This window comes from Oryctolagus cuniculus, chromosome 20 (assembly GCF_964237555.1).
Source record: "Oryctolagus cuniculus chromosome 20, mOryCun1.1, whole genome shotgun sequence".
NCBI lineage: Eukaryota > Metazoa > Chordata > Mammalia > Lagomorpha > Leporidae > Oryctolagus > Oryctolagus cuniculus.
The window spans coordinates 43557104-43579352 of record NC_091451.1 but is presented as its reverse complement, the minus strand read 5'-3'; the positions used below and the strand labels follow the sequence as shown (position 1 = coordinate 43579352).

The 22249-nt window shown below is 55.3% G+C and overlaps 1 protein-coding gene across 3 annotated transcripts in view; it reads right to left on the bottom strand.

Annotated features, from left to right (window-relative positions):
• The window catches only part of EML1 (EMAP like 1), a 181994-nt gene that overhangs the window by 134718 nt on the left and 25027 nt on the right, over positions 1 to 22249 (bottom strand). The window contains exon 1 of one of the 3 annotated variants that reach the window (XM_070065384.1): positions 15006 to 15131. The exons of the other annotated variants lie outside the window; for them this stretch is intronic. Within the exon in view, the coding sequence (XP_069921485.1) occupies positions 15006 to 15075 (70 nt within the window). The 5' untranslated portion in view covers positions 15076 to 15131. Of the gene's footprint in view, positions 1 to 15005; positions 15132 to 22249 lie in introns of those variants that run through there. 3 annotated transcript variants of the gene reach the window in all.

Sequence of the window (22249 nt, the reverse complement as noted above, 5' to 3'; positions counted from 1 at the left end):
GGCACCAAGCGCCCGGGGCAAGTGACCAGAGAGGAGGGGGCGCCCGTTCGCGAGCTTGCAGCGGCTCCGGCCGTCGTACATCCAAGGCAGACCCCAGACGGGGAGGAGGGGGCACGGAGAGGAATCTCACTGCTCGGCAGTCAGCGTCCAGCCCCGTGAGCCAAGTGGGACCCAGTGGGTGGGACAAGTAGGGGTTCAGACCCCAGCCGTGACAGCGGTGGGCGGGCCCTGTGGCTAGATCGGGGTTGATGAGACAGGTTGGTGCCTTGGGCAGACGGCAGAAGCTAAGACCCTGTACCTGTGCCTGTGGCCCAGGCCCAGCACAGCATCGAGAATGGGGAAAATGCTCTATGGGTGGAGGCTGGGGGACCCCAGGTGCTGTTAGTTTGACAGGGACAGAGCAGTGGGGAGGGAAAAGCCAGTGACAGCCCAGGAAGAAGCAGCAGGGGCAGCCGGCCACAGGGCCCGCCGGACGTGAGTGGAAGGCGCCTGTTGCGGAAGCCATGGAAGGGCCTGGGGAAGGAACCCTGGACCAGACCCTGCTGGAGATGGAGGCTCCCATGCAGCTTCCCACACAGGCAGGCGCATGCTGATGAGGGCAGGGTAGGGAGCTGAGCTGGGGCAGGGCCTGCTGCCCCAGCAGCCCCGGGGTCCACAGCGCAGGGGGAAGCGAGACACAGAGGCCCCGACACTGACGGGGGGACTGCTCTAGGACTGTCCACCTGGAAAGACTGGAAGGTCCAGCCAGGGCAGCAAAGCCCCCGAGGCCATGGGACTTGGGAGCTGGGACTTGGGAGGTGCAGATGTAATAGGGGGAAAGTGGAAGCCAGGCAGGAGCTGGGCGGGGCCTTAGCAAGGACGGTCCTGGGCAGTGTGATGGGCGGAGGATGGGGTCTGTTAGCTGGGAGTGCATTTCCCAGGATAAGCAGCAGAACAGGCCCTTCTAGCTGGTGGCACAGGTACCCCCTCCCCGTGACCTGGGGCATCGTGGTGAGGGCTAGGGTGGACACCAGGTTGGTGGACACCAAGGGGAGGGCACGTGTGCAAACATTGTGTGAGCACTCTGGCAGGGAAATGAAACAGGGGCGGAAGATGGTTGGCAAAAGGGTCTCGGTCCTCGGCCGGCCCAGAGGGGTCCTCTGCCTCGCTAAGGTGCAGGACGGTGCCATGGAGGAAGGGAGATGTGGGCCACAGGGGCCCTTGCTCTTTGCCTGTCTCTGTTTTCCCATCTTTCCACGTGTCGGCTCTCTCTCCTCCACTCTGCAGTTTCATACTATAGGATACGTCAGAGAATTGGCATAAAAAGCTGAGCTGTGGCTTTTTTTGTTTGTTTGTTTTTTGACAGGCAGAGTTAGACAGACAGAGAGAGAGAGAGAGAGAGAGAGAGAAAGGTCTTCCTTTTTCCGTTGGTTCACCCCCCCTCCAAGTGGCCGCTATGGCCACTGAGATCCAAAGCCAGGAGTCAAGTGCTTCCTCCTGGTCTCCCATGCGAGTGCAGGGCCCAAGAACCTGGGCCATCCTCCACTGCACTCCCGGGCCACAGCAGAGAGCTGGACTGGAAGAGGAGCAACCAGGACAGAATCCGGTGCCCCAACCAGGAATAGAACCCGGGGTGCCGGCGCCACAGGCAGAGGATTAGCCTAGTGAGCTGTGGCGCCGGCCGAGCTGTGGCATTTTTTTAACTTGAGAAAGAAATGATGACCGTGAATAAATGATGGGAAGATGATTCTCTTCAAGAGTTGTAGCCCCTGGTTGTAACGTTAAAGGTATCACATCTGCTGGCCACACTGTGTTTTAAGAGAATAAGGAAAATTCAGAATTGGAAAAGCAGTAATAGGTTTAGAAGGTCAGGTGCAAAGTGGAGCTGGAGATTTTCTTAGATTATTTCCTTTAGAGTGAAATAACAAAAACTCACGCCACTTGCTTTGAGATGACAAAGATCATTATTACGTTCTTAACCCAGAATATTAAACACTTATGCTTTTCACACCATGCTAAAATCTTACTCTAAGACAAGCAAAATTTAGAATAATTACAAGGATGTATGTGTTCAGCCAATTAGGTATAACCTGCACAACATTAAAAAAAAAGACTAGGGGAAAAAATTCAAGAAGTATCCCTGAAAACTTAATTAATAGTGTGTGATTTTGAGCCCAAACATTTTAACCTGCTGTTACTCCACGTCGTTTTGAGATAATTTATGGTCCAAGCCCAGAACGGCTGTGGTCGTAGTGAATGACGCACCCTCTCCAGGACAATGTGCCACAGCGTGCAGCGGCATTCAGGGCAGCGTCTGTCCAGCGTGAGAAAGAGGGAAGGCCAATGGGAGCGCTGTGGCCTTTCTTCGCGGAGAAGCAATAAAACAAAGTCACCCAGAAGCTGAGGCCTGGTGCATCTATTGTTTCGGTCACCATTCCCTCAAAAACAGTCACACAGTGCTCAGGCACTTGTGAGGGGCTGGGGACACGGCACTTAGAATCAGTCAGCGTGCTCCCAGCAGCAGGGGATCCTGAAGGCCGTCGAAGGATCACAGTCGGCGCTTTAAAAAATGATAGCGGAAATTCTGCTCCTTGGTGTGCAAAGTAATGGGAAGCTAGGACGTGGACAGGTATTTGTACCCCACATTCGTAGAAGCAGTGTCTGCGAGAGCCGACACAGGGCCATGACCTGAAAACCCACTCGTGGATGAACGCATCAACACAGCGTGGACTGTGTGTGCAACATCATTCCCTGATAGACAGGAAGGGGAGGGGCTGGCGCCGCCACCTGCGTGGCCTGCATCCCAGATCAGAGTCCTGGCTGCAGTCATTGGTGTCCTGGCTGCTCCACTTCCCATCCAGCTCCCCACTGGTGCGCCTGGGAAAGCAGCAGAAGATGGCCCAAGTGCTTGGGCCCCTGCACCCATGTGGGAGACCCGGATGGCGTTCCAGGCTCCTGACTTTGGCCTGGTCCAGCCCCAGCCGTTACAGCCACTTGGGGAGTGAACCAGCAGATAGAAGACCTTTTTCTATCTCCCTCTCTCTTTTTCTCTTGTGTATGTCTCCCTCTGTCTATCACCCTGCCTTTCAAATACAAATCTAAAAAAAATGGGGGGGGGTATTTTGATAGATGCCTCATTGTGGATGAACCTTGATGACCTTATGCTTAGGGAAGCAAGTTAGTCCCGTAAGGACAAGTACCCTATGATCCTACTTCCTTGAGGTCCCTAGAGTCATCACATTCACAGGGTCTGGTGATGGGGGAGGCTGTTGAAGGGTACGGCGCGTCAGTATGGGATGACAGGAATGTCCCATGGGGCGCAGACGGATGCACAGTGATGGGAGGCACCCATGTGACTGAACTGTGCACGTAGAAGTGGCAAAAGTGGCAGGCTTGACGTTGTGTCTGTCTCAGTACCACTTCCCAGAGAAGTGGTAAGCAGGCATCAGAGTGCTCTGTGCACAGGAGGAACGTGCGCTTGGGCTGGCGACCTTGCTCCTCCCTCAGAACGTACTCTAGGTCCTGTGGGGAGTTTGGGTGCAGAACATATTTGTCCCTGCAGGTGAGAACCACGGTCCAAGGACATGCGGTCACCGCACAGATGAACACACGGCCGCAGAGGGAGCTGCTCTGCCACGCCGTGGCACAGAGGATTTCAGATTATTTTGGAGGAAGAGAAGGAACCAGAGTGGCAGGGGGCCCTGAGCCGGGGAGGCCACTTCAGGCAAATGAGCTCATCGGAGAAGCGCCGGCAACTGCCATGGCAGGAGACGGGCAGCCCGTTCACTGGGGGTGGGGTGGGGGGTGGGGTGTCCTGTCGGGAGGTTCTGATCTTCTTCTAAGAGCAAGGAAAAGTGGCCTCCGGCTAGCGTCAAGGGGCTGGGTTGTGTCCCCTCCCCGCCATGGACTGAATTCCAATCCCCAGGACCTCAGAATATGACCTTCCGCGGGGATGGGGCCGTAACAGATGGGTAATCAAACTGAAGTTGTTGGAGAGGACCTGGATCCCACAGGACTGGTGTCCTGCCAGGGAGGGGGCGTTTGGGCACACACACATAAAGGAGGGGTGGAGTGGACACAGGGACAGCCGAGGGAGGGGCCTAGAGTGGATCCTGCCCTGCAGCCCTCACTGGGAACCAACCGTGCCCACCCCAGCATCTTGGACCTCTGGCTCCAGAACTGAGAGACTCTGCTGCTGACGCCTCTCAGCACGTGGTCTCCCAAAGCCAGTCGCCTGTCCTCACCCACGGTCTGACCTTCCACCATGTGCTACCTGTAGCCAGCCCTAGTCTGAAATACTAAATGGAAAATTCCAGAAAGAAATGATTCATAAGTTTTAAATTGCACGCCCCGTTCTTAGTAGCTGATGGACTCCCGCCCAGGAGGTGACTCCTCCCTCTGTCCAGCATCCCCTCTGTGCCTGCCCCCTACCCACTCGCTCACCAGTAGCCTTGTGGGTTATCAGCCTGACTCACAGCGCTGTGGCCAAGCAACCCTTCTTTTGCTTAATATGGTCCAAACTGTGAAGCTATGATGCTATCTCTTTGGATTTGCCAAAGAGAAGCCACCAACTGCTTCCTGTGCAAGGGAAAATTAAAGTTCTTGACTTAATGAGGGAAGAAAAAATCCTGTGATGAGGTTACTAAGTCCTATGGTAAGTTATTTTTGTTGCTGTCTTACTGTGCTTGATTTAGGATGAACTTTGTGATAGGTACAAGTGTGTAGGAGAAAACACAGTGGATGCAGGGTTCAGCAGTACCCAGGATTTCAGGCACCCACTGGGGGTCTCCAGGCCCACACAGGTTGGGGTGCTACTGTACCCTGTACCTCATGTGGTTAGTGTGGAATTAGCTGTTCCACAGACTCAGTACAACACTCATCGCTGATACTAAAACACCAAACGCAGCACCTCACGCTAAATTGTTGCTCTATAAAACAAGATTTCCTCACGGAGTCCCAGGGACCTGTCTGCCCACACAGCTGTCTCCCCACAGCACCCCTGACAAGTGGTCGCTCCCCCCAGTCACAGCTGACGAACACCAGTTATTACCCAGATTGCTGTGTGTTTTATCCTGGTCGCCCTCGCAGAGGTCTCCTTCATCGGTCCTGCTTGTGTCTGGTCCATGTCGCCTCCCTCGTCCCGGTCCAGACTTCAACCGCTGTGAACTGTGCAGTAAGAGCCAGCGTTTTGCCTTCCCCAGCTCGTCTTTGCTGCCCCAGGGTTCACTGATGTCACTTCACTCCGTGTTGCCTGCCATTCAGGGTAAGCGTCTTGGCGTGGGCCTGGAGGCCTCTGTGTGCCTGCCACAGATGCTGTCCTTGGCATCCAGCACACCCCTGCCACACCACACTATTCGCAGACCCCCACTTGTGGCTCAGACACACCGTACACGTGGGCACCTTGGCCTCCGGCCAGGGCTGCTCCCCAGTCCCAGCACAGAGGCTGCTGCATCGGCAAGGCCTCCTGGGGCCCCTGCAGGTCTGTGCTCTGCACCCCTCCCGTGTCTCACGTCCCCATGCCTTGCTTGTATGCGTGTCCAGCCCTCCCTGGAGACTCTGTGTCTCTAAGCGCAATCACACTGGGCACAAGGTTGCTCGTGGTTGGCAGGGGTGATGATGAATGGGTAACGGGGGGAACCCTCTGCATGAAATCGGCTGCCATTCGCACATGCTTGGATGGGAGCCCTCGTCTCCCACGGGTGACTTCTGCAGTTCCTCCCCATCATGTGTCAGTTTCTGGACCCTGGTCTGCAGAGATGCCCATCCCACCCAACCAGATCCTCTTCTTCTAAACCCCGGTACCCAGAACACCATCAGTGGCCGGCGCTGTGGCTCACTTGGCTAGTCCTCCACCTGTGGTGCCGGCAACCCTGGTTCTAGTCCCAGTTGGGGTGCTGGGTACTAGTCCCGGTTGCTCCTCTTCCAGTCCAGCTCTCTGCTGTGGCCCGGGAGTGCAGTGGAGGATGGCCCAAGTACTTGGGCCCTGCACCCACATGGGAGACCAGGAGGAAGTACCCGGCTCCTGGCTTCAGATCGGTGTAGCGCTGGCCATGGCAGCCATTAGGGGAGTGAACCAACAGGAGGAAGACCTTTCTCTCTGTCTCTTTCTCTCTCACTAACTCTGCCTGGCAAAAAATAAAAATAAAAATAAACCACCATCAGTAACATCACAGGGCTCTGGGCTGGACTTCCTGTTCACAGCTGGGGCACTGGGGCCAGAGTTGTGGAACAGCAGGTTACGCCGCCACTTGGAACACCCGCATCCCTGCTTTGAGAGCCCGCTGCTCCATTTCCAATCCAGCTTCCTGCCAATGTGCCTGGGAGGCAGCAAAGATGGCTCACAAGTGCTTGGGTCCCTGCCACCGTGCAGGAGCCCAGATGGAACTCCTGGCTTCTGTCTTTGGCCTGGCCCAGCCTAGCTGTTGTGGGCATTTGGGGAGTGAACTGGCAGATGGAAGATTTCTCTCTTAGTGCGTCTCTCCCTCTTATGTCACTCTGCTTTTCAAATAAATAAATAAACCTTTTTTTAAAAAAATACTGGGACATTACGATTCTGTTGATACAACTGAAGTTTCCATTGATTTGTTTTTCTGAGTCACCAGGATGTATGCTGTTGGCTCCTATTGAACTTCCGGTCAATTATAAACCCATCAGTCTTTTCAAATGAACCGCTGTTAGGTCTTCTCCATCCTGTACTGAGCTAATTGATTTTTTTTTTTTAATCTGAAGACAAGATTTATCTTTGCCCCAGTTAAATGTCATTGTTTTGGTTTCCTTCCATCATTTAGCCAACCCAAACCTTTCCAACTCTTAAATCTGTCGCCTAACAGGTCAGCATTGTGACATCAGTGAACGTGCCACAGTGAACGCGTCATTCTGATAAAGGCATCAGCCGGCGGGAGGGGGCGGTGTCCTGGGGGCGTCTCTGTTGGCCAGGACTGGGCTTGTGGTCCCGTGAAAACGTCCGCTCAGTGGCCCGTGTCCCTCCGTAGCATCTCCGGGAGTCTGTGCAGGATCTGCCCGGCTGCTTTGGTAGGTCGGAGAGAGGGAAGGGGGTTGGTTTGGTGGCTACGCAGCACCTTTCCCGCCAAGCATCTCCACGCTGGCTCAGCAGAGGCCTGTGAACACCCTTGCCCACAGCCAGCAGTCACAGCCAAGCGGTCGTTGCGTTTTCCGCTGTCCAGCTTCTTCCGCTTCTTGGAAAACGATGACCTTTTCTCCCTCCCTGCTTTTCTTGCAACTCCCATCTGGCAAAACGGAAGACAGTTTGTGGAGGCCCAGAGAACATATGCCCAGTGGCTGACCCGTCCTTGCCATGTCTGGCCTCCCAGGTTCTGGACAGTTCCTCCTTGGGATGTATTTCTTCTGTGTCTTCCAGCCTGAAGATTAACGTTCTCATTGGAGACAAAAAAAAAAAAAAAAAGTGCACAGAGTGCGTCTTAAACACGCAGACCGGCTTTTGGGGTCCTGCACAGCTCCCCTCCTCCGCCCTCCCAGCCCACGCGGCTTTCATCCACTCAACACCCCACAGCTGTCTGCACCTGGAGCGTTGCTTGTGCGGCTCCTGCTACCGGAATTCCCTGGCCGCGCCCCCAGCTGGGAGCCTCCCGTGTGGAGACAGATCCACAGCTCAACTTAGAAAGCCGAGCTGATCCTGAAGGCCCGGGGTGTGGGAGGGGCGCTGGCTGGAGTTGGGAAAGAGCCTGCTTCCTCACAGGCGGCTCCAGCGTCACTCCTACCGCACAGCGTCCACACGGCAGTCATGAACTCCAGCCTTTTTGCAGACAATCTGTTAATACTTCAAGTGAGTACAGCGGGTCTTCAGGATCTCAGAAGCCCGCGACGGCCCCAGGAGGCGATCCACTCCGACGCCTTCTTAGCGACTTGATCTGCCCAAAGAATTTCCGTATTTTGAAGTTACCTGAAGTGGTGTGGAAAATTGGACGTGGTATTTGGTTGGTTTTCCATTTTGAAAAGGCCACTGCCTCTAAGTTGTGCAACAACACGGGTTGCACAGTTGGGTGTTGGGAGCCTTCCGCTGTGGCCGCCGCACCTGCGGATGTCACTTCTCGGGACTTTCGTCCGTCTGCTCTGCTGTGGGGCGCCGGCAGTTCCGGGTGTGCCCCAGACTAACGACAGCATAAACACACAAATGTTAGAGCGCCCACTCCTCCCAGTGTGCCCGACAGCCAGGCCCAGGCCATGTCCCGGATGATCACCTGCTGCCTGACTCTACCAAGTGTTCCGGTCTGGGTGATAAACGGCGCAGTCGGCAGGATTGAGAGCCGCACAGGTGCATCAGAAACGACGTCGCCAGCCTCACAGCATCATTGTGGCAAGAAATAAAGTTGCATTTTTGTCATCAAAGGCCCACTTCCAGGGCCTGCCAGGCACCTCCCGACACCCCCTCACGGGCTCTTTCAGCCTGGTGGTCAAGACCTTCCAGGACGCCCTGCCCCCAACACCAACATCCACCATGCTCCAGTCCCTCATACGGAACGGCACAACATCTGCACGTATCCTGTACACTTTAAATCACCTCCCACGCGTCACAACACCTAACACAAGGGAAGGTCACGTAAGTTGTGGTTCTCCTGTACTTTTAACACGTACTCCTGTACGTGTTCAGCGCAGATGTGGCTTTTTTTCCTGCGTGTCTTTATTGTGATGCCTTGACTATGCAGGTGTGGAGGCCCCAGATATGGAGGGACAGCTGTGTTTATCTGAGTAACAACGCACCCAGGACTCCCTGCTCAAGGTGCCTAGGAACCCCGGGCTGCAGCTCCCCCACGGCCTCGGGCGAAGGCTTCTGGTTAGAGATCGTCCCAGGAACTTGCTCCCCCTCCTGCACGGCGGGCTTGTTCCCCGTGCTCTGCCATGGACCACACTGGCTGCTGACCTTGGCGGGCTCTGAACGGCACCATGTGCCGGGAGCATGCACCATCCTGCCCCTGAGGACCTCACAGCCCAGAGGGGAACGCGTGCCTACCAGGAGCTGAGAGCAGGCGCCCGCAGGGCAGGGGTTCAGCTGGACTGGGCATCCACGGAAACTCCCTTGGCCTGAGGTCACGGGGCCGGAACCCAGGCCCACAGGCCCAAGCCCCTGCTTCTCTGGCCTGCACTGCACCTCTTCAAAACTGAAGACAGGTAAGAGAAGAGAGCCCCGGACAGGGGAGGGGGCATGGAAGACTGCACCCCAGCACAGACACTGAAACCCTAGGTGAGGGCAGGAAGGAACCTCAGTAGCTAAGACAGAGGGGAGCCGGGGGCGCCTGTGGGTGCAGACCTGCGTGCGGCTGCCACTTCCCCACCATGCAGAGTCAGAAAGAATCTACTGAGCAGATCTAAGGCAAAGAGGAGGACTGAACCCCTGGCAGCTGGGATGAGGCAAAAGGGTGAGGGGGTGTGAAGCACCCAGTACTCCAGATGAGACGGGTAGAGAGGGGGAGGGGAGGCCATCCAGGAGCCCCTCCCCCCCGGCTCCCACAGAGTCGCAGGTGGGACCAAGAGGTCAGACTGCAGGTGTCAAGGCCCACAGCAGAGAGCCTGGGACCCCACACAGGGGCCCCTGGAAGGCTCACAGACTGGGCTGTGCTCAGGGACGGGGGACAGCGTGGGCTCGAAGACATCGGGGAGCAGTTCCAGGTGAGGGAGGAGAGGCCGCCTTGGCTGGTGGCCGCCCTCCCAGGACTGCCAGGCAGGAAGTTGGCCAGCCAACCGGGGTACTGGGGCGGGGGACCAGGAGGAAGCCACGGGGAGTTCCTGGAGCGGGGTGGGAGGGGTGGGCAGCGTGGAGGCAGGAGAGAGAGCAGTTTGGGACTGGGTACGACCTTGGCCATGAGGGTGCCTGTGGGGACACAAGGCTCAACAGAGGGGCAAGGATGGGGCCTTAGGGCCGCAGGTGCCTGGGAGAGGAGGAAGGGTCAGAGGCAAGGACTCAAGGGGAGGGGAGCTGGATCCGGCCCTGCATGTGGGGCCAGGGCACGGCTGGCCTTGGAGAGAGGGTGAGGTTGCATGGGCTTGGGGAGGAGAGCGGAGGTGAGAAGCCATGGAACGTGAGGCTTCAACAAGTGTCCACTGGCGACCTGACCGCCGTCCTGAGCCCTGAGTGCGTGTGCTCCCCTATTCTGCTGAAAGCATGCCCACCACGGGACGAGGTACGGACAGGAGCTGGCCCCGGAAAAACCCTGTACCCTGGGAAGCAGGCCCCAGACAGGCCAACCCCGAGGCCCAAGGTTGAGGTAGCCAAGAAGCAACCCATATCTCACCCCAGGACCCCCAACGCTTTAGGGACAGACTGGACCAGGCACTTGTGCAGGTAGGGCACAGGAATTCTACCTAAGAAGTCGCTACCCACTGACCTGTATCCCCCATTCACAGACTCACATGTGGGAGCAGCACCCCTGCTGGCCATATTGGAAATGAGGTCTTTAGGAGGTAATCTAGGTTAAATGAGTCATGAAGGTGGGGTCCTCATCTGAGTAAAACTAGAATGCTCTAGAACTTCTAAACAGCAATGGAAGGAGCTAGAAGACAATAGAAAAACGCACAATGAATCTGTGAGGGAAAATGATCGTTAACACTTAGCGCTCCAGACACACCATCAGATGAAGTGTGCAAGTAGAATGAAGACATTTTTCAGTTACCCAAGCTCTCAATAACCTAGCCCCTGGGGGCAGGGGGTATCCTTTCTCTGGAAGCTGTTGTAGGATGCACTCCAACAAAATGAGGGAGTTGCTAGGAAAGAGGACAACATGAGCTCTAGGAGACAAGGATTCCCTGGGGAAACCATGAGCTCACAGAGAGGCCCCAGGGAAAGCCACCAGGAAGACGGCATGAGAGACGCCTGAAGGGAGATTTACCCGTAAGGCAAAGTATCTGAGGAGGACCGCGGTATGCACACATGGGAAACAGACGAGTTATCTGCACAAGAAAGGAAACTCCATCCTCATAATATAAACACATGATTGAGGGGCAGAGTGTAGCCGGTGCGGGTGTGGAGTGAGGGAGGGGGGGCCGTTACCAGATAGCACACCTCTGGGCCTGGACGACCAGGCAGAGCAGGTGGAATGTAGTTTTGGAATATTTGCATACACGTGGGGAGATACCTTGCAGATGGAACCTTGTTCTGAACATGGCCTTCCTTTAGATTCCACACTCCTCAGACACGTAACCGGGAGGTGACCGTAGGAGCAGCCTTAGCGCACCTGTGCGGTGACTGCGACCAGCACGTGAGGTCAGCTGCGAATTTTCCGCTGATGGCGTCATGTCGCTGCTCAAGACGCTTCGGACTTGGGCATATTTTGGAGTGGGGATGCTCCACCTGCAGCCGTAGCTGCATGTTATTTTAAGAAAGGGCAATGCTTAGCTGAAGGTGATAGCAGTCACATCTGGAGGTGGGAAGAACACGGCGAAAAGCTGACAGCCCAGATGGTCACTGGCATTGTTTGCATCAAGCCTCGGGAGCTATTTGATTTTTTAAATGTGACTTTGGTATATTTCAATAAAGCTTAAAATCACAAGTACGCGTTAACTTCTTGAGCCCCCCTTTGTTCTCTGCGTCTCTCATTCATTCATTTTTTTTTTTTTTTTTTTTGGACAGGCAGAGTGGACAGTGAGAGAGAGAGACAGAGAGAAAGGTCTTCCTTTGCCGTTGGTTCACCCTCCAATGGCCGCCGCGGCCGGCGCCGGCCTCATTCATTCATTAAATCGAGAGACCTGCTGTGAGCCGTCTTCTGAGGTTGGCTCTGGGCAGGCACGGTGAAGATGGAACCTCCATTCCTGCCCCCAGAAGACTTTTCCTTTTCATTAGGAAAACTTCAAAGAGGTGGCAGAGCTGGGCGCCTTCTTACTTGGCTCTGCGTGGAAGCAGGGGATCTGAGGAACCTGAGGTCTGGGGACAACAGACGGCCGATGTTTAGGATTTAAATAAATCCGGGGTTAAATCTTGCAGAAAAAAAATGCCCTGCCCAACATATGGTGGTCTGTACACAGGGGCCACCCTGCGGAGAAATGAGTGTGGCAGGTGCATTAAGAACAAATGTGGGGCCTGGTGCTGTGGCACAGCAGGTTAAAGCCCTGACCTGCAGTGTCGGCATCCCATATGGGCACTGGTTCAAGTCCTGGCTGCTCCACTACTGATCCAGCTCTCTGATACTCAGCAGTAGAGGATGGCCCAAGTGCTTGGGTCCCTGCACCAGCATGGGAGACCCAGAAGAAGCTCCTGGCTCCTGGTTTCAGATCAGCTCAGCTATGGCTGTTGTAGTCATTTGGGGAGTGAACCAGCATATGGAAGGCCTTTCTCTCTCTTTAACTCTTTCAAATAAATAAAATAGATCTTTAAAAGAAGAAGAAGAACAACAACAACAACAAATGTGGGGGCTAGCACTGTGGCATAGTAGGTTAAGCTTCTGCCTGCAGTGCCAGCATCCCATATGGGCCCCCATTTGAGTCCTGGCTGCTCCAGTTCCTATCCAGCTCCCTGCTAATGTGCTTGGGAAATCAGCAGAAGATGGCTCAACTTCTTGGGCTCCTGCCCATGCGGGAGACCTGGAGGAAGCTCCTGGCTCCTGGCTTCAGTTCGGATCAGCTCCGGCTATTGTGGCCATTTGGGGAGTGAACCAGCAGATGGGAGACCTCTCTCTCCGTCTCTTCTTCTCTCTGTTCTCTGTAACTCTGCCTCTCAAATAAATAAATACATCTAAAAATTACATGGACATCATGTCGCCATTAAAGAGTGAAGTCAATTGATCCAGTGATAGATTATTAATGACAGCAAATTAGGGCTGATTTACATACCATCTCGCAAGGGGTGATGCTTAATTACCATGACGTGGACTCCTGTGAATGTGCCACCCGATAAACACGACAAGCGGTCTTGAGAAAGTTCAGGGAAAGTGTCGCGCTATGACAGAACTAAGCACAGACTTCAGGATTTACTGCACCGAAATAAACCTGTCTTTCCGTTCCGTCTCCCTGAGTTGCTGAAATGGCCTCGTCCCGTGTCCAGTCGTCCATCACCGAGATCCCTCTCCCAGGGTTCACCTCCCCTCCACCCCCAGCTGATGCGACTGCTTCCCGGCAGCCTCATCGCAAGGGCACAGAGGAGACGTCCGCGTGACTCTTCGTTACCTGCTAGGATTTTATGTTTGCTTACGGGACATTTTATTGCACCATTTAGAGCAGCAGGAAAATCTGCTCAAAGAAATAGCCATGATTTAGAAAAACCATCTGTTTCAGCTGGAAGAGGATAAACAAGCACTGTGTCGTGAAAATGCTCTTTCTCCCAAATGTTGCTTTCTGTCCACAACCATCAACGTTCTTATAATGTCCTGGATGAACCCACCACGTGTTCTACCGAAAGCCCTTGCCACCACCCAGTGCTGTCGTCACACAGGAAACGGACACATCGCACGTGACACGCACATATCCAACCTGCCTTTCAAACAGGCGGAACAATTCTGTTAAGTGAAATACCTACCGCAGTGGTGAGAACCTGTCTCCCACGCTGCGGCCAGGCTGGGCGGCCAAAATGCTGGTCTCATCTAACTGCTCCCCAGTTCAGCAGTCCTCAGGGGCTCCCCACGGCCGTGGGACAGAGAGGAAACCCGGGCTGGCAGCTGCTGTGACCCCACCAGGCTGACCTTCTCAGAGCGGGATTTCCCAACCTGTGAGCCTGGGAAGTGGATCACCTGCTGTTCTCTGGCTCCGCCCCTTTCCCACTCACACCTGTCCCTTCCCACTGCTCTGAGCTCTCCCAGTCACAGGGCTCATCTCAGATCCACCTACCCTGGGAGCCCCACCCCCTTCCAGATGTCCCCTTTCCTGCCTGAACCCTTCAGCACCTAGTCCCTGTCCAGATGAGCTGCGCCTGGTTCATCCACTGGGCCCTGCACTCCCCGCGAGCAGAGACAGCGTACCCTGGCTGCTGTACCATTAGAAAGCAGCCTTGACCAAAAGACACAGCCTCATGCCCGTGTCACGGCCCTGTACCTTCTGGGGAGGGCAGTGATGCTCTGTCCCCTCCCCGGGCAGTGGCCAATGCACTGCGTCCCTGGTTACGTAACGGTGCTCAAGTGCACAGCACCGTGAAAAGAGGAACAAACATCCCCCCCAACCCTGTCTCTGTCTCTTGTATTTTTTCTTTAAACCAAAAAATCTCTTTATGATCACTGGACTAGTTTCCACTTTAAGCTAATTAGTAAATTGCATTTTTGGCTCTTTAACTGGCTATGTTAAATTTAGCTTCTTTTCCCTTAAGTCAAGCTGTCAGTGGGATTTGAAATTAAAATTTCCACTCTCAACTTTCTTGCTCATTCAAAAGGATGCTGGCAAGGCAGCCCTCCTGCTGCCTTCCCTGCCTCAGCGTCTCCCCTCTCCAGGGCACAGAGAGGTGCCTCCCGAGCCCCCCAGAGCACCGGCCACCGCTGGGTCAGGCACCTGAGCACCTACTCTATTCCAGGCCCCAAAGGAGCTAGAAAAGATACGCAATGACCTGCGTGACTAATGGCTGCAGCAGGAGCCTGGAAGGCCCCCTCCCCCACCGTGTCAGGCATGCACCCTTTAATTCCTGCACAGGGGCAAGTCTGGGGGTGGGGGGAGGTCCCAGAAGCAAAGCTTGGGTGTAGGAAAGACGGGTCCACTTGGTGGTGGGAGGAGAGACTGGAAGTGGGCAACCAAGAGTCACACAGTCACCTCCGGCAGACCAGGGTGTTCTGGCTGCCTCTGGGCCCTGCCAGGCTCCTAGGGTGCTCAGGGCCACTCGGAGCAGAGTGTGGACAGGTGTCTGTGCCGAGGTCCCAGCCTCCCTGTCCCTGTGGCCAGACTCACTCTGAGGTCTGGGAAGCAGCCCCTGCCCCGAACCCCACCTTCTCATCTCCAGCTCTGGTTCTTGCATGGGCTCTGCTGCCCACCCTCCAGCCAGGGCCTCTTCTCCCCACCCAGGCTCCCTGCACAGCCCAGGACCCCAGCCCCCCGGCTCCCCAGCCCCCCAGCAGGACGGACTGAGGTGGGGAGAGGGGACTCACCCAGCCTGCGTGGAGTAGAAGAAAGACCTGGAGCCAGGCTCTGCCTGCGCGACTGCGTGGGGCTGCTCATCTGAGGGCAGGCGGGAGCCAGGCTCGTCTTAGGAGCAGAGAGCCTGCATCCTGCTTCCCTTGTGGCCATTAAGCCAGATGGGCGGGCAATTTCCAAGAAGCCAGAAGGAGGCGGAGGAGGAGGCATCCATTATGCAGGCACTCATGGGCCTCAGGGGCTCCAGGGCTTCTCTGGGGAGCAGGGCGGGGTCCTGGAGGACGAGCAGCACCCACCTCGGCCAGCTGCCTGCTGCTTGCACCTCCTCGCCAAGCTCCCGCTGCCTGCCGCGAGACCCGGGAATCTGAGTGGCAGCAAGTAGGGCAGCCGGGCCGCCCTGGGGCGGCTGCGGTGAGCGGAGCGAGCAGTGTGGCTTGGGGACGCTCAGAGCAGCCAGGGGGCCTGGGAGCACTGTGCGTCCTTGTGGTCAGGTGGAATCTGATGGAGAATCACTGGGAAACCTTTTCTTTTCCAGTGGCTTGGGCCTGGGCAGTGCCCTCCCCTCCCTGTGTCCCACACAGGTGGATTCTGGGAACTCCCAGGGGCTTTCTAGCCCCGGCCTCCCATGGGACGGTGAGGAAAATGTGAAAGGAAACACATTTAATTCAGGACTTTGCCTCGAATCAAGATGGTTCACCTGACATTCTTGGGGACAGAACTGCACTCCTGAGTAGTGGCCACTGTTGCTACATGTCCTACGCAGCCAAGTAAAAGACTGGCAGCCTGCCGCTGGAGGTCAGGGAGTAGGGCAAGTCTGGGAGCCCGCGGCAGCTGCGAGGGCTCAGCTGGGAAAGGATTTGGGCTTTGATGGCTATGGGCCCCAGAGTGGTGGGGCTGGGGAGGGAACACAGGTGCACCCCCATCTGTAGGGACAGCAAGTGACCTCGGTGCTCCTGCATGTTCAAGATGCCAAACCTTCTAAACCCTGGGCTGGCTGGGAGGGCCCCTCGCACCTTGCTCCTCCAAGGCACTCTTGGTGTGCAGGCGCCTGGCCCCGCAGCGCTGCCACTCACGCTGTGACGGGGTCAGGAAATCCATTTAGCAGGAACTGAGATCAGCATTTTCGATGGAATGCTGTCCAACAGAGCAGAATGTGCCAGATGCAGAGAAGAGGTGGGGTAAGTATCGATTCTAAATGTTTTTTTCTGCTTCTGCCATGGAGGAGCAGTGTCCTGGATGCACAAACTCTACACAAAGCGAAGCAACAGTGGCCCTGGGAGCCCTGCAGGTGGGTGTGGGAGCAGCATCAAAGCCCGGGGGAATCCACCCACAAAGGGCAAATGCTGCATTTTTGTGGCTTTGCACTGAGGACAGCAGCATCTGTGGTGGCGACGTGCGGTAACCAGAAGCCAGCACAAGGCTGGGGCCCTCCGGTTGGGGAAGCAGGAGGAGGAGGCCTGGACTACTTGGGTTGCTGGACAGTGGGGGGGGGGTGCCAAGAAAATAGAGAACCCAAAAAGGGGAGCCCCAAATTTTGTGTGTGAATTGGTGGTCACCCCTCTGGCTGGTTCCCAAACCTCTCACCTGGGGGCAGGTTAGAAGCCATCTGCACAGACAGCTGAGCTCCAGTCACAAGATCTCAGCGTTCGGAATTTGAGTCTCCCAGTTCCCTATCTGCCAAAACAGAAGCACCCACACCATCACAGCGCCAAGATCTAGAACATTCACGATGTCCCGGGGTCAACCCCATAGAGATCTAGACAGATGCTCCTTGACTCGTGACGGTCGGAACGGCTCACATCGAAGATGTGCCGAATCTACTCAGCCCACCAGACATCACAGCTCGGCACAGGGGTGTCCATAGTAGGGTCCACAGTAGTGTACTGATGGTTTACCCTCGCGATTGCACACCTGGCTGGAAGCTGCCGCCACTGGCCACTGCCTGGCAGGTGAGAAGGTGCTGTGCTGGTGTCGCCAGCCCAGGGAAAGATCAAAACTCCCCAGTCCATGTGTGCTTTCTATGGAATGCACACTGCTTTTGCATCGTCCTGAAGTTGGAAAATCCTTAGTGGGATTCTCCTAAGCCAGGGACAGTCTGTATATTAAGGGCCGGGAAAATGCAGCCCACTCTCAAGAAGAATGTCCATCAACACACCAAACCCAAGAGGACCCAGACATGGGTCTTCTAACACTCAGCTCAGTAAAAACGTGACGCCAGGAAAGACAGAACATGTTGCCCAAGACACATAAAGTACAAAAATGGACCAATTGGAGCGTTACTCATGATAGTCCAAAAGGAGAAATAGACCAAGAGTTGGGAGATTCATGCAGGGTACGATGTGGACAAGCCTCGAGAACATCACGCTAACTGACAGAAGCCGGCCCCAGAAGGTCTCCTATCGTCCAGTTCAGTCTACAGGAAGTGCCCAGGGAGGCCCCTCTACAGAGGAAAGAGGTGGACTAATGGCTGTCAGGGACGAGGGGTCACTGCTAATGGCAAGAGCTCCTTTGCAGGCAATGAGGTTTTGGGATTACATGATGAGGACGGTCACACATTGTTGTGCACACTCTAAAAACCACTGAATTGTACACTTACAAAGCAAACTAAAAATGGAGCGCATGAACATTTTAGAACTGAAACATACAATATCTAAAGTACCAGAGTGGAAATCACTGGTGGCAGATCAGCAAACTCAAAGAGAGAAGAATAATAATGTCCAGTGTGAAGAAGGCAGAGAGAGGGAACAAGATCAAGGAGAGTAAACAGAACCCAGGAGACATGCAAGACAGAATCAGAGGGGCCAGCGCTGTGGCACAGTGGGTTAACACCCTGGCCTGAAGTGTCGGCATCCCATATGGGCACCAGTTCAAGACCCAGCTGCTCCACTTCCGATCCAGCTCTCTGCTATGGCCTGAGAAAGCAGTAGAAGATGGTCCAAGTCCTTGTGGCCTTGCACCCACGTTGGAGACCTGGAGGAAGCTCCTGGCTCCTGGCTTTGGATCGGCACAGCTCCGGTCATTATGGCCAATTGGGGAGTGAACCATCAGATGGAAGACCTCTCTCTCTCTCTGCCACTCCTCTCTCTGACTTTCAAATAAATAAATCTTAAAAAAAAAAAAAAGACAGTATCAGAAGTCTAAAAGTAGCAGAAGGAGAGGAGAAGGAGACAACAGATAAGCAAAAGTATGTGAAAAAACAACGACCAAAAACATAAATTACAGCTTCAAGAAAATCAGCAAAATCTGAACAGGACCACCATGAAGAAACCCATGCCTTAGGGCAGCCCAGCCAAACTGCTGAAAACCAAAATCCAGACAGACCTTAGAAGACACAGCATGCACCCCGGCATGCAGGGAGCGGGGTTCAAACCACCCAGACGCCTTGTCAGGGACCACGGAAGCAGAAGGCAGGCAAGCAGTTCGAGTCCCGGCTGCTCCACTTCCGGTCCAGCTCCCTGCTGATGCACCTGGGAAAGTAGCAGCAGAAGATGGCCCGAGTGCTTGGGCCCCTGCACCCAGTGGGAGACCCGGATGGAGTTCCAGGCTCCCGGCTTTGGCCTGGCCCAGCCCTGGCTGTTGTGGCCATTTGGGGAGTGAACCAGCAGATAAATGGAAGATCTCTCTCTCTTTCTCTCTCTCTCTCTCTCTCTCGATTTCTTGATCTCTCCTTCCCTCCCCTCTCCCTCTGTAACTTTGCCTCTCAGATAAGATAAATAAAATCTCTGAAGGTGTTGATGAAAAATTACCAGAGTTCTACCCCCAGCAGAGGGATCCTTTAAAAGGAGACGGAGGACTTGGAAAACAAGGGAAACTCGGAGAGTCATCTCCACGGGACCTGGTAATTTAGGACAGTTTTTAACTTTGAAAAATTACATGTGACTGAAATAAACATCATAACACTGCCTTGTGGACTCAGATAGAAGGCTAGATGTGATAACACAAATGACAGCTGCGGTCTAAATCACAGTGGTGGTCGATGCAATATTCTTTCTTTCTTTCTTTCTTTGAGAGAAAGAGGGAGAGTTCCCATTCACTGTTTCCCTCCCCAAATGCCCACAACAGCTGGGACTGAGCTGAAGCTGAAGCTGGGAGCCAGGAACTCAATCCAGGTCTCCCAGTGGGAGGCAGGAACCCCGTCACTTGAGCCATCACCTGCTGCCTCCCAGGGGCTGTGCCAGCAGGAAGCTGGAGTCAGGAGTCGGAGCTGGACATGGAGCCAGGGACTCTGACGTGGACACAGGTACCTGGACTGGTGTCCTAACCACTACACCAAAACCCACCTTGCAGAAGTAACTTCAGATAGACGTTGAAAGGTTAAGATTTATGTTACAATTCCCAAGTAACGCTGCAAAAGTTAGCACAAAGACGAATGTGCTAATGTCTGTGCTTTAACCATCTGGTCTCTGGCACTGGTTTGGAGCGCCCGAGCTGCCGGATACAGCCAGCGAGTGTCAGAACTGGAGCTGGCACGCAGCTCCCGCTCTCAGAAAATCACCACAGAAACACAGAGCAGAGTCCCCCCTCTACCTTGGAGGACCCGGGGCGGAAGGGCTGGACTTGGTGCCGTCAGAGCCGGGGCACAGGGAGGGAAATGCAGAGTGAGCAAACATGGGAAGGGGAGAGTGTCTGTGGGCTAGGACCCGGGCCAGGGCTGCCACAGAGCTGTATGCCCTGCCTCCGCCTGCGCTGGCCGATGCCCATGATGGCGACCCTGTTGCCAAAGCAGGGGACAGGCGATGGTGTTGCTGTCCGCTCACTGCCATGCCCAGCCCTCGGTACCAGGCACCCGCCACGCAGTCCCTGGCCAGCTGACACGGCAGAGGAGAGGATTCCCACTGCCCTGCCCTTCCCCACGGGCAAGTCCCCGCTGGTGGACTGGTGAGAAAAGAGGGCCAGCAGGGGCGCTTGGGGTGGGCTCCGCAGGTCCTGGAGGCCGAAGCTCGGCACCAGCACCAGCATGGGGCGGGAGGGCTGCTCACCCGCTGTGGCCAGTGCAGGAACCGCTGCGCCAGCTCGGCCCTGTGCTGCAGTGCGTGAGCCCCGCCCTGGCCCGGCTCTGTCCACCTCACCTCCACCTGCTCCGCGCCCCAGCCACGGGCAGTCAGCTAGAGTGCACTCGGTCTGTGCCTTTGCAGGAACTCTTCCCGCCACTCCAGGGCGGCTTCCTCCGCTCAGTCTTTCTCCCTCCGCTTGGGATGTGCCCCCAGGGCCGCACAGGGACACCCTGGGAGACGCACGAATTCCTCCCTGCTGGATCACGTCTGCGCACAGCACAGCCTTCGGAGCAGTCGGAACACACGGGCCTGCAGCCACCCAGCCGGTTGCCCCAGGCCGGCGCCTTTGCCTTGGGCGGTTTCTGAAATGAAGACTCGCACACGCAGCTGTGCACCTTCACTGGGAGACACGGAGGTGGGTGCCCCAATCAAGGTGGCTCCGCCCCTCCCCCAGTCTACCCCTGCACCCCTCAGCCCAGGGCTGACCGGAAGTGGCAAGTCCTTGCTGCATCCAGATATGAATTCGACTGTTTCTGGAGACCTGCTCAGAGTGGAGTCAGGCACTCAGCAAAGTGTGCTTTTTCTGTTTTTTGTTTTGTTTTGTTTTATAAATGTAAAGCAGAGTCCCTGACCCCTAAGAGGTCACAGGTGTGCATGGGAATCGCTGAGGGCCAGAGCAGCCGCACAAGGCCAGGTCCCCTGCAGCAGCCCCTGGCCTGAGATTAGGGGGTTTGCATTTATTTAAAGATGTATTGGTTGATTGATTTGAAAGGCAGAGTTAGAGAAAGAGAGAGAGAGATCTTCCATGTGCTGGTTCTCTCCTCCAATGGCCACAGCGGCCTGGGTGGGGCTGGGCGGAAGCCAGGAGCCAAGAGCCTTATCCGGGTCTCCCATGTGGGTGCAGGGGCCCAGATGCTTGGGCCATCTTCCACTGCTTTCCCAGGTGCATTAGCAGGAAGCTGGTTTGGAAGTGGAGCAGCCAGGACTCAAACCAGCACCCATATGGGATGCCAGCGCTGCCCCCATGTCTGGTGTAGGATTTGTTTGGTTTGAATGCGGCTCTGCAGTTGGTAAACGTCTTCCTTTTTTCAGCACATTCCAGAGACACCCTAACTCCCACTCAGCACCCTGCGTTAGAGGAAGGACCCGAGGCTCCGAGAGGTGTGCTGCCCAAAGCCAGTGACTAGAAAGTTCCGGAATCAGGGCCAGCTGCCCGGCTCTGATTCCTGGCTTGCGCTCTTTGTTGGCTGTAGGAAGTTATGCTTGGTGGAGCCCAGCTCTGCTCTATAAAATACAAGCTTAAAGGGGTGAGCGTGTGACCCCACAGTGAAAACTTGGGTTTGGGGGCCCACACGGCGGTGCAGCAGATGAAGCCACCTCTTGCAACGCCCGCATCCCATATGGGTGCCAGTTCAAGTCCCGGCTGCTCCACTTCCCATCCAGCTCCCTGCTAGTGCTCTTAGGAAAGCAACGGAAGACGGCTCAAGTGCTTGGGCCCCTGCACCCATGTGGGCAAGGAAGATGGAGCTCCAGTCTCCTGGCTTCAGCCTGGCCCAGCCCTGGCTAGGGCGACCATCTGGGGAGTGAACCAGCAGACGGAAGACCTCTTTCTGTCTCTGCCTCTCTCTGTTGTTTTACCTTTCAAATAAGTAAGTCGTAAAATAAATAATTAAATGAAAAGCTTCTTACTGATGCAGACCCTGGCAGCAGCAGTGGTGGCTCAAGTCATCAGCTTCCTGCCACACGAGGGAGACGAGGACCCCAGCTCCCAGCTTCAGCCCGTGGTGGGTGAACTGGTGGATGGGAGCTCCCTGCACCTCTCTCTCCCCCTCTCTCTCCCCCCACTCCTCCTTGCCTCTCAAACAGAAAATTTTCAAAAATAAACTTTAAAAATATATACAAATGTGTAGCTCTCTTTCCAGCAGAAGTGGAATCTTGGTTCTGTGAAACAAGAAGTAAACCTCCAATTTCTCGCCAGGCTTTCTTCTCACCAGTCACCATGGCGATGGGAAAATATTATGCGGTGGAGGAATTATGGGAATATGAATCAGCAGAACCAGCAAGAGGACCTCTGGAAAACTGTGACTCCCCGTGGACCTGCTGCATTTGCAAAGTAAACACTCCAGGGTGACGGATCGCTCCGTGCTTCCTACAGAAAGCGGCGGCCCCTTCTCCCCGCGCCGGCCGTTTGTTAGTGTGACTGCTGCTCGGCAACCCAGGTCTGCGGAGGTCTGCTGGCTTCCTTATGTTTTAAACATGCTTCC